At 41.5% G+C, this 12,001-nt stretch overlaps 1 protein-coding gene across 7 annotated transcripts in view; it reads right to left on the bottom strand.

Moving 5' to 3' along the window:
- Positions 1-12,001, bottom strand: part of Tspan12 (tetraspanin 12) — a 108,206-nt gene that overhangs the window by 29,736 nt on the left and 66,469 nt on the right. For all 7 annotated transcript variants that reach the window (XM_017321602.2, XM_030255427.1, XM_006505091.4 and 4 more), the window contains one exon: positions 5,113-5,187. In XM_017321602.2, the coding sequence (XP_017177091.1) occupies positions 5,113-5,187 (75 nt within the window). The remainder of the gene's footprint in view (positions 1-5,112; positions 5,188-12,001) is intronic.

The following is a 12,001-nucleotide window of genomic DNA, read 5'->3' on the forward strand; positions in this document are numbered from 1 at the left end:
GTGGATCTGTGTAAATTCAAGGTCAGCCTGGTCTACAAAGCAAGGTCCAGGACAGTCAGAGCTGTCTCAGGGAAAAAAAAATTAAGGTCAGAAGAAGTAAGTTAAAAAAATTTCTTGGAAAATGGCTATCTTGCCAAAAGCAATCTACAGATTCAATGCAATCCCTATCAAAATTCCAACTCAATTCTTCAACGAATTAGAAGGAGCAATTTGCAAATTCATCTGGAATAACAAAAAACCGAGGATAGCAAAAACTCTTCTCAAGGATAAAAGAACCTCTGGTGGAATCACCATGCCTGACCTAAAGCTTTACTACAGAGCAATTGTGATAAAAACTGCATGGTACTGGTATAGAGACAGAGAAGTAGACCAATGGAATAGAATTGAAGACCCAGAAATGAACCCACACACCTATGGTCACTTGATCTTCTACAAGGGAGCTAAAACCATCCAGTGGAAGAAAGACAGCATTTTCAACAATTGGTGCTGGCACAACTGGTTGTTATCATGTAGAAGAATGTGAATCGATCCATACTTATCTCCTTGTACTAAGGTCAAATCTAACTGGATCAAGGAACTTCACATAAAACCAGAGACACTGAAACTTATAGAGGAGAAAGTGGGGAAAAGCCTTGAAGATATGGGCACAGGGGAAAAATTCCTGAACAGAACAGCAATGGCTTGTGCTGTAAGATCGAGAATTGACAAATGGGACCTAATGAAACTCCAAAGTTTCTGCAAGGCAAAAGACACCATCAATAAGACAAAAAGACCACCAACAGATTGGGAAAGGATCTTTACCTATCCTAAATCAGATAGGGGACTAATATCCAACATATATAAAGAACTCAAGAAGGTGGACTTCAGAAAATCAAATAACCCCATTAAAAAATGGGGCTCAGAACTGAACAAAGAATTCTCACCTGAGGAATACCGAATGGCAGAGAAGCACTTGAAAAAATGTTCAACATCCTTAATCATCAGGGAAATGCAAATCAAAACAACCCTGAGATTCCATCTCACACCAGTCAGAATGGCTAAGATAAAAAATTCAGGGGACAGCAGATGCTGGCGTGGATGTGGAGAAAGAGGAACACTCCTCCATTGTTGGTGGGATTGCAGGCTTGTACAACCACTCTGGAAATCAGTCTGGCGGTTCCTCAGAAAATTGGACATAGTACTAGCGGAGGATCCAGCAATACCCCTCCTGGGCATATATCCAGAAGATGCCCCAACTGGTAAGAAGGACACATGCTCCACTATGTTCATAGCAGCCTTATTTATAATAGCCAGAAGCTGGAAAGAACCCAGATGCCCCTCAACAGAGGAATGGATACAGAAAATGTGGTACATCTACACAATGGAATACTACTCAGCTATTAAAAAGAATGAATTTATGAAATTCCTAGCCAAATGGATGGACCTGGAGGGCATCATCCTGAGTGAGGTAACACATTCACAAAGGAACTCACACAATATGTACTCACTGATAAGTGGATATTAGCCCAAAACCTAGGATAACCAAGATATAAGATACAATTTCCTAAACACATGAAACTCAAGAAAAATGAAGACTGAAGTGTGGACACTATGCCCCTCCTTAGAAGTGGGAACAAAACACCCATGGAAGGAGTTACAGAGACAAAGTTTGGAGCTGAGATGAAAGGATGGACCATGTAGAGACTGCCATATCCAGGGATCCACCCCATAATCAGCATCCAAATGTTGACACCATTGCATACACTAGCAAGATTTTATCGAAAGGACCCAGATGTAGCTGTCTCTTGTGAGACTATGCCGGGGCCTAGCAAACACAGAAGTGGATGCTCACAGTCAGCTAATGGATGGATCACAGGGCTCCCAATGAAGGAGCTAGAGAAAGTACCCAAGGAGCTAAAGGGATCTGCAACCCTATAGGTGGAACAACATTATGAACTAACCAGTACCCAGGAGCTCTTGACTCTAGCTGCATATGTATCAAAAGATGGCCTAGTCGGCCATCACTGGAAAGAGAGGCCCATTGGACTTGCAAACTTTATATGCCCCAGTACAGGGGAACGCCAGGGCCAAAAAGGGGGAGTGGGTGGGTAGGGGAGTGGGGGTGGGTGGGTATGGGGGACTTTTGGTATAGCATTGGAAATGTAAATGAGCTAAATACCTAATAAAAAATGGAAAAAAAATTTCTTGGCCCCTGAAATTTTCCTATTTTATTTCTTTTCTAGGTAGTTGTTGGTTCTTTTGTTTTGTTTTTAATTTTTTGGTTTTGGTTTAGGTTTGGTTTGGTTTGGTTTGGTTTGGTTTGGTTCACTTGAAAATACATAATGCAAAAAAATTTAGAAAGTTCATTGTGAATACATTCTATTCATATGGTTTAGTAACATTCCGAAAATCAGCCAAAGTTCAAGCTACCCACTATAAATTATTATTAACTCATATCCGTTAGGGCATAAAGTGAATGGAACTTAAAATAAATTCTCAAGAAATATGTCATCTGAACCCATTAATATTATGGACAGATTTTTTTAAACTGGAGTGCTGGATAGGAGGTGAGTGTGTAGAAACAAGAAACAACATGAGGGAACAGACAGATGTCAAGCCTCTTGACTTAGTTAATAGAATTTTTTTTTACTAAATTTTTGCTTTCCAAAACAAACACTGGCTGTTTCTTCACTGTGGCCACCATCAATCTGAAACCAAATGTGGCAAGAAAACAGAGGCCCATTGAGGTCCTGGCTCCACACACTGGGCTCTGGCCAGGAAGCAGAGCACACAGTGAAGGACTTGCTTGCATGAACCCCCTTAGAGCACAAAGCGCATTCTATGTAAAGGTTGGATTCTGCGAAACTTGGCAGATAATAAACTTTAACGACACTTTTCTCTTACATTGTTATTAGTACAGAAGCAATAAAAAAATCTTAGGACTTTTCTCATTTCTGCAAGGCTGCTTTCCAAATTTCACTTTTAAATGGCCCTTCCTTCTTTGCTCCTGGTGATGTAATGGGGAAGATTTACACAAGCAAAAACAATGACGTGTGCCAGATGGTGTGTGCCCGTGGCTGAAATGGCAGTGAGTGTGCGTTCACTCAGTGCCCCAGGAGCTGAAGCCACTGGGGACAGGACAAGGGAACCGGAACAGGGACCAAGCAAATGTAGGTTCCGTTGTCTTCTTATGCTTCCTAGAATCAAGGCATTTCCTGTCAAGAGACTAAATTCACTCATCCTAAGCTTCACACAGCTTTATCAAATATTTACGATGTGCCAGTAAGGCATATATTTCATAACCCAACTAGAAAATCCATAGAACAAATGGGATGTGGAGCTTCACAACAATACCACAGCACTCCGATGGTGAGACATGCCAGCCATGAAGGCAAGGAGGACTGCCATGAATGTGAAGACACACTGCACTCCATCGTGCATTCTAAGCCAGCTTGGGCTATGAAGTAAGATCCTGTCTCTAAATTAAGTAAATAAAAGAATCCATAGAAAGTCACTCATTTCCTAAAACGTTTTCATCACCAAAGAGCACACAACCAAAAGCTGAGGTTAAAAAGGATCAGGAGTTATTTATACGATTGGTTCTTCTGTTGTCTGTATGCCAGGGATGTAGGTCATTTTTCAAAACCAAAACCAGGGTAAATTCCTTACTGTTAAAGCAAAAATCTGGGCCCCACTACCTATTTTTATCTTCTAACATAGAAAGTTTGTAGGGATAACATGAAAATATAACTGAAAGAAAGCAAGACAATTCCAGTTTAAGGGGAAGTCGTCATTATTGTTTTGTTTTGTTTTTGTTTTTTCACATACATTCTTGATTTAGCTCTGGAGGACCTTCCCTGACCCTTCACCTTCCCACAGATTCTGTCTTCCTCCCTGACCCCTCCCAGTTGGAACTATGAATTTCTTCACAGAGCTGTGAACGCTAGCACAGCAGGGAAAAGGTAAACTGCGATAGGCAGAGCCCACATTCGTCTGCAGTAGCCGCTGAATACACTCAGTCTCAGAACACTCCAGCTTCACCACAAAATCTTTAATAACTATACTGAGAACAGAAATAACTTCAACTGTATTACACAAGTGCCAAATGGGCTGCTTATCTCGGACACAAATACTTTTTAACTGCTTAAAATTCACCAGGAACTCCTCAGGTGCACAGGCCCCACCTTTTCCCATTGTTCTAACTGAGCACATCTGAGCTGAGGAATGCCCATGATTAAGAATCACTTTGGCAGCCTCCCCAAAAGGCCCAAGGGCAAAAAATGTTGAAAAGCACCATTTTGAGGAAACCTAGTGAGTCTGTGAGGCACTGACACCAGCTAACATTCACAGACATGCGAAGGAATGCCATCCCACACTGGGAACAACTGTAGTAACTTCACCACTGAAGTGAACAAACCGAGCAATGGCCAGCACAAGCAAGGGCCAGGGTGGGATGTGGGGAGGGGGAGAATTGACAAATGACAGAGCAATTGGTAGAAGGGACCTGGAAAACTCCTTTTTCCGCTCTAAGGAAGCTATGAAAGTTTCTCTAGTGGGTTCAGTGGTCAAAATAAGAGGGAAACTGCTGAACTCCTGTTTTCACACAGTCAGGTCTCAAGCCTGTGAGCTTTTACACCAAGGTGAGCACACAGCAAGCCTTCAACTGCACTCCGCAAAGGGCAGAGTGGCTCCACTTGTTGAAACCAGTGGCTTCCTCCTCACCTATTTCAGCTGTGGCCAGCAAGGGTCGGGGCTAAAAGGGGTACTGTAGCACTCTCCAGTGAGCACATGCCAAAGTCCTCATTACTAACTCAAAAGCTGGGATCATTCTCTTAGGCTAGTCTCAGTCCGTGACGTCCACACTTAGGAATGAAACATGTATCACAGTATCACAAGATAAAGATTTTAAATTATGACTTGAAAATGTATATGTATATGCATACACACACACACACACACACACATATATATATGTATATATAATTTTTTCAGAAATATCGGGAATGTTCACCTCATTGTGTAATGTGTTCATGCAAAGTAACAACCATGTAGCACAGTCACTCTCCAGAGTCTGACTCAAAGGTCAACCTGGATGTTGCTCCAGACTTTGATTGTGTCCCTCTGGGAACTCACCATAACCTCCTGCTCGTATGTCCACACACCGCAAGCCAGTTCTACACAGAAGATGACGAGTAACGTTCCGAAGTACTGCAGAAAGAGAGAGGGAGCCGTTAACACAAAACCACCAGAGGCAAATGTTACTAGGGGGTTTACCTACAATATGAAGACAGGGCTCCTCTTCAGAGAGCACATAAAGTTTCCTTGAGCCTACAGCCAGCTACAGATAACCATCAGGACCCACGTAATGGGCCGGGATTTTGACATTAGTCAGCAGCTAGGGTAAATCTTTTACAAATACCAATAATTTTATCGACCTGAGTAATAACTGATGTCGTATAATTTAATAAAGCTGAATCAAGTTCTCTGAAAAATTATGCCTACTTCCTCTTAGAGAGGATGAGGTGAGATCTGCGAGGTCAGGGTTTCACCTGGCGCATTTTTTTTTCACTTTCTTCTTGTCAAGGGGGGGGAGGGGCTTCTTTACCCTTGTAAAAAGGACAACCTAGAACAAAATGTCAACTACTCATGCTAAATGAAGTTGAACAGTGGGTCTCAACCATGGGAAGCTGCCCTTGAGAGGCCTTCAAGGGCAAACAGGTTAACAAAACTGACTGTGGTATTGAAAACACAAATAAAAGAGTCAGTATTCCTGAACAGCAAGAAGACCTTCGACAAAGAGATTAGAGAAGGTTAGGCAGATTAAAATGACGTAAACAAAAGCACAGAGTAGGTAAGTGGTAATGCAAAACATCAAGGAAGACGAGCACACACCGGAAGAGGAATGACAGACCAAAATTGAAAGGCAAACTAAAGCCGGAACCGTGGAGCACACCAGATGACCTACTAATGGACTTTAAATATATCATGCGGGCAATAAGGTGGCATCTCTCAATGTATCTGCATAAGAGAAAGACATGGTGGGTTAAATAATGTCAAGATGATAATTAATTTGAAAGAGAAGGGCTGAGGGGTGAGTTAAAAAGCTTAGAAGGCAGCAAAGAGGGGGTTTGCTGTAGACCTGACTTTATGTGGTAGTCTTGCTAACAGATGGGAAACAATGCCTTCTATCAGTTCAGCAAAAGACCCTGGACCAGCTGGATTGATAGATGGAGAGAGAAAGATGTATCTCCCTAAAGCAGAGAAATAGGATGGAGTAACTAACACTCCTGTGGAAGGACAGACAAAAACACGAACTTTATTTGAAATATATAAAAACACATTCCAGTAGAAGTATTAACCTCAGAACTCAGGTACCTGAGAGTGGAACTGGAAATTATTCTTTTATTAGAAACAGAGTAACTTTTGAATAATGTTCTATTTCTATTTCTCAACTTCCTAACTTAATCTAGAGTCTCCTGAAACAGTAAGATCCAATTGGACACACACACACACAGAGGAAGTAAGTGTGACAGGTAGGTGACGTGACTTAAGGATGTGCCCAACAAATTTCATGGACCAGAGTTTTTCAGCGTCTATTCTGTGTGTTCTTCCTTACCACCCCCCATGGAAGGAGTCAACTTGACAGAAAGAAGTAAGCAGTGAAAACCAGGGGAAGATTGGGCTTCTAAGAAGTTCCCTCCTCTGATTCCAGCAGGAATAGAACAAAACTGAGCTAGCTCATGGGTCTTCTACTCCCTGTGCAGTAGGGGTTGGGAGGTAGCACTGGATTGTGGTACCTCGGATTACCTCCTTGCTTCCAGTCAAAGCTCTGTGAAGAGCAGTCACCTAAGTGTGTTCTTCACCACACGGTGCTTGGTAAATTCTCGTCACGCAGAATAATAAGTGAAAACAGCAGAAATGAATTGATAGTGGTTAGAGTTTGCACGGGCCGTAATCTTGAAAGAACCTCTTAATAAAAGTGATCTTTAAGAGGAAGTAAAGCTTCGGGCATTCTAGAGAAGGCAGTCATGGGAGAGGAAGCGCTAAATATAAAGGCACTTTGTGGATGAGTGAGTTAATCAAAACGCAGCATAACGAGAGCGCAGATGCGGTAGATGCAGACGCCAGGCAGTGTTCTGAGGTACAATGGGCTGGGAAAAGGAATTTGCATTTTATTCTAAGTGTGATGAAACCATTAATGGCTGACATGATCTGATGCACACTCTGAAAACATTTCTGGCTGTTTTACCTACAGAAAAACAAGGTCATGAGGTTTACATAAAGGACACCCAAACTAGGATGGGAGTAGAGACAGAGAAAGGAGTTGCCTGACACAGAACAGTTGACTGACCAAGACAGGTTTAGAATCTTTGTTCAAAGTTTGTCAAAATGAGAAGAGCTGGGATTGCAAGTTTGTACAACCACTCTGGAAATCAGCCTGGCGGTTCCTCAGAAAATTGGACATAGTACTACCGGAGGATCCCGCAATACCTCTCCTGGGCATATATCCAGAAGATGCCCCAACTGGTAAGAAGAACACATGTTCCACTATGTTCATAGCAGCCTTATTTATAATAGCCAGAAGCTGGAAAGAACCCAGATGTCCCTCAACAGAGGAATGGATACAGAAAATGTGGTACATTTACACAATGGAGTACTACTCAGCTATTAAAAAGAATGAATTTATGAAATTCCTAGGCAAATGGATGGACCTGGAGGGCATCATCCTGAGTGAGGTAACACAATCACAAAAGAACTCAAATGATATGTACTACTGATAAGTGGATATTAGCCCAGAAACTTAGTATACCCGAGATATAAGATACAATTTGTAAAACACATGAAACTGAAGAAGAACGAAGACCAAAGTGTGAACAAAGAGAGGCCCATTGGACACACAAACTTTATATGCCCCAGTACAGGGGAACACCAGGGCCAAAAAGTGGGAATGGGTGGGTAGGGGAGTGGGGGACGGGTATGGGGGACTTTTGGGATAGCATTGGAAATGTAATTGAGGAAAATACGTAATAAAAAATATTAATAAAAAATTTATGGGGAAAAATAAAGAGAAGAGCAATCAAAAGTGTAGACAATGATCGTTTTCTATTTCTGTGAAATATTCCTTATGCCTTACAAATAGAAATCACCGCTAGTAGTTTCAACCTGCTTCCTTCATCTTTCTTTCATTAAAACAAAAAGTACAACTGCATAATCTCTAAGTAACACAGCTTAGAAAAAGAAGTGGTTCAAAAGATAAAGTGGTATTTATTGGCTAAGGGGCTCCCAGTTCACCAGGCACTGCTACTTCCAGCACATTTAATACAGACACAGGCATGCTCAGCTTCAAGACCCAGATCTCATCCCTAAGTATTATTTCTAGGACTGAAGAGAATGAGGCTTTTCAGCCTTGAAAGGCCAGCTCCGAGAAATGTGCTGGTCGACGTATTCCATGTCAGTTTCTCTCGGCATTCTCCTCATGCTTAAGAAACACCTCAACATGAAAAATGTGTGCACTACTGTGTGACAAAACTCTCAAATGTGGAGTAGTTGTCCGCTTAACCTGTGTTCTTGCCTTGGGTAAGAAGAGATGCCAGGAAGCACTGAGACTCCAGAGAAAATTACACTATGGGATAGCTTAACCTGAACTCTTGAAAATGGATGTCCACTCACAATAACAACCAGAGAAGTACTTAAAAAGCAAGATATCACTAAAAGCCAACATGGACAGGGTGGTGCCTGTGTGGGCTGAATAAGAAGAGGAAATATCCTGACTCCATCTCTGTGACAATTGTGAAGATTTCTGGACTGAGCTTATAGCCTTTGTAATCACAGCTGATTTATCATTCTCGTTCTCTGCCTTGTAGAGTCACTGGTGAGTCCTGGGAAAGGTCCCAGGACCTGGTCGTAGGCACTAAATCAGATGGATGTAATATGTCTAATACACAAGCAACTTCAAAGTCTATAGATCTAAATGACATTTCTATAACAACAGATATAACAATCAGGCCTAGTTTCTTTATATTGTTGTTAGTGTGTGTGTGTGTTTGTGTGTGTGTGTGTGTGTGTGTGTGTGTGTGTGTGTGTGTGTGCACGTGCCTGGGTGTATGCAGGTGACCATAGCACCCATTTGAAGAGTGTGTCAGTCTCCATGGAACCGGAGTAATAGGTAGTTGTGAGTGGTGTAGAGAACTGAACCCCTGGCCCTCTTCAAAGACAGTGCTCTTACCAGTTGAGCCATCTCGACAACTCCTGCATCCAGTTTCTTAAAAGGGCCATTATAGTGAGTTGCCATCATCATTGCTTAAACATCAACAGGCATGCCTATGAAATGTATATATTTCAAGACAGGCTCTCATTCCAAGACTCAAAGCTGATTGTTGACCACAGGACATGGTAAATTCCATATGGCTTGGCCATTCTTTTAACTCTGGAAAAGTCCAGTGGTTTCATCTGATACAAGTTATCCCCATGGGAAAAAAAAATCACTTTGCCTTTATCCAATTAGCACTCAGGAAGACTTGACTTAACTACCCTTGAAGTTAAAAATATGCCAATTTACAATTTCAAGATTTCTTGAAGAAAACTAAAGGTATAATTTAATTAAACATTTTTATATTTTTATTAGATATTTTCCTTATTTACATTTCAAATGCTATCCCAAAAGTTCCCTATACTCTCCCCACGCCCTGCTCCCCTACCCACCCAATCCCACTTCTTGGCCCTGGTGTTCCCCTGTACTGGGGCATATAAAATTTGCAATACCAAGGGGCCTCTCTTCCCAATGATGGCCGACTAGGCCATCTTCTGCTACATATGCAGCTAGAGACACGAGCTCCTGGGGTACTGGTTAGTTCATATTGTTGTTCCACCTATAGGGTTGCAGACCCCTTCAGCTCTTTGGGTACTTTCTCAAACTCCTCCATTGGGGGCCTTGTGTTCCATCCTATAGATGAAAGTGAGCATCCACTACTGTATTTGCCAGGCACTGACATAGCCTCACTCGAGTCAGCTATATCAGGGTCCTTACAGCAAAATCTTGCTGGTATATGCAATAGTGTCTGGGTTTGGTGGCTGATTATGGGATGGATCCCCCGGTGGGGTAGTCTCTGGCTGGTACATCCCTTCGTCTTAGCTCCAAACTTTGTCTCTGTAACTCCTTCCGTGGGTGTTTTGTTCCCTATTCTAAGGAGGAATGAAGTATCCACACTTTGGTCTTCGTTCATCTTGATTTTCTTGTTTTTCAAATTGTATCTTGGGTATTCTAAGTTTCTGGGCTAATATCCACTTATCAGTGAGTGCATATCAAGTGACTTCTTTTGTGATTGGGTTACCTCACTAAGGATGATATCCTTCAGATACATCCATTTGAACAAGAATTTCATAAATTCATTGTTTTTAATAGCTGAGTAGTACTCCATAGTGTAAATGTACCACATTTTCTGCATCCATTCCTCTGTTGAGGTACATCTGGGCTCTTTCCAGCTTCTGGCTATTATAAATAAGGCTGCTATGAACATAGTGGAGCATATGTCCTTCTTACCAGTTGGAGCATCTTCAGGGTATATGCCCAGGAGAGGTATTGCTGGATCTTCCGGTAGTACTATGTCCAATTTTCTGAGGAACTGCCAGACTGATTTCCAGAGTGGTTGTACAAGCTTACAGTCCCACCAGCAATGGAGGAGTGTTCGTCTTTTTCCACATCCTCGCCAGCATCTACAGTCACCTGAATTTTTTATCTTAGCCATTGTGACTGGAGTGAAGTGGAATCTCAAGGTTGTTTTGATTAGCATTTCCCTGATGATTAAGGATGTTGAACATTTTTTCAGGTGCTTCTCAACCCTTCGGTATTCCTCATTTGGGAATTCTTTGTTTAGCTCTGTACCCCATTTTTAATGGGGTTATTTGAATTTCTGGAGTCCAGCTTCCTGAGCTCTTTGTAAATATTGGATATTAGTCCCCTATCAGATTTAGGATTGGTAAAAATCCTTTCCCAATCTGTTGGTGGCCTTTTTGTCTTATTGACAATGTTTTTTGCCTTACAGAAGCTTTGCAGTTTCATGAGGTCCCATTTGTCAATTCTTGATCTTACAGCATTAGCCACTGCTATTCTGTTTACGAATTTTTCCCAAGTGCCCATATCTTCGAGACTTTTCCCCACTTTCTCCTCTATAAATTTCAGTGTCTCTGGTTTTATGTGGAGTTCTTTGGTCCACTTCGACTTGAGCTTTGTACAAGGAGATAAGAATGGATCAATTCGCATTCTCCTACATGATAACCGCCAGTTGTGCCAGCACCATTTGTTGAATATGCTGTCTTTTTTCCACTGGATGGTTTTAGCTCCCTTATTAAAGATCAAGTGACCATAGGTGTGTGGATTCATTTCTGGGTCTTCAATTCCATTCCATTGATCTACCTGTCTGCCATTGTACTAGTACCATGCAGTTTTTATCACAGTCACTCTCTAGTACAGCTTAATGTCAGGCATGGTAATTCCACAAAAGGTTCTTTTATTGTTGAGAACAGTTTTTGCTACCTAGGTTTTTTTGTTATTCCAGATGAATTTGCAAATTGCCCTTTCTAACTCAGTGAAGAATTGAGTTGGAATTTTGATGGGGATTGCATTGAATCTCTACATTGCTTTCGGCAGGATAGCCATTTTGACTGTATTGATCCTGCCAATCCATGAGCATGGGATATCTTTCCATCTTCTGAGATCTTCTTTAATTTCTTTCTTCAGAGACTTGAAGTTCTTATCATACAGATCTTTCACTTGCTTGGATAGAGTCACACAAAGGTATTTTATATTATTTGTGACTATTGTGATAGTGTCATTTCCCTAATTTCTTTGTCAGCCTGTTTATTCTTTGAATAGAGGCGGCCACTGATATGTTTGAGTTAATTTTATACCAAGCCACTTTGCTGAAGTTGTCTATCAGGTTTAGGAGTTCTGTGGTAGAATTTTTGGGGTCACTTAAGCATGCTATCATATCATCTGCAAATAGTGATGTTTTGACTTCTTCCT

The sequence above is a fragment of the Mus musculus genome, chromosome 6 (genome assembly GCF_000001635.26).
Source record: "Mus musculus strain C57BL/6J chromosome 6, GRCm38.p6 C57BL/6J".
Lineage (NCBI taxonomy): Eukaryota > Metazoa > Chordata > Mammalia > Rodentia > Muridae > Mus > Mus musculus.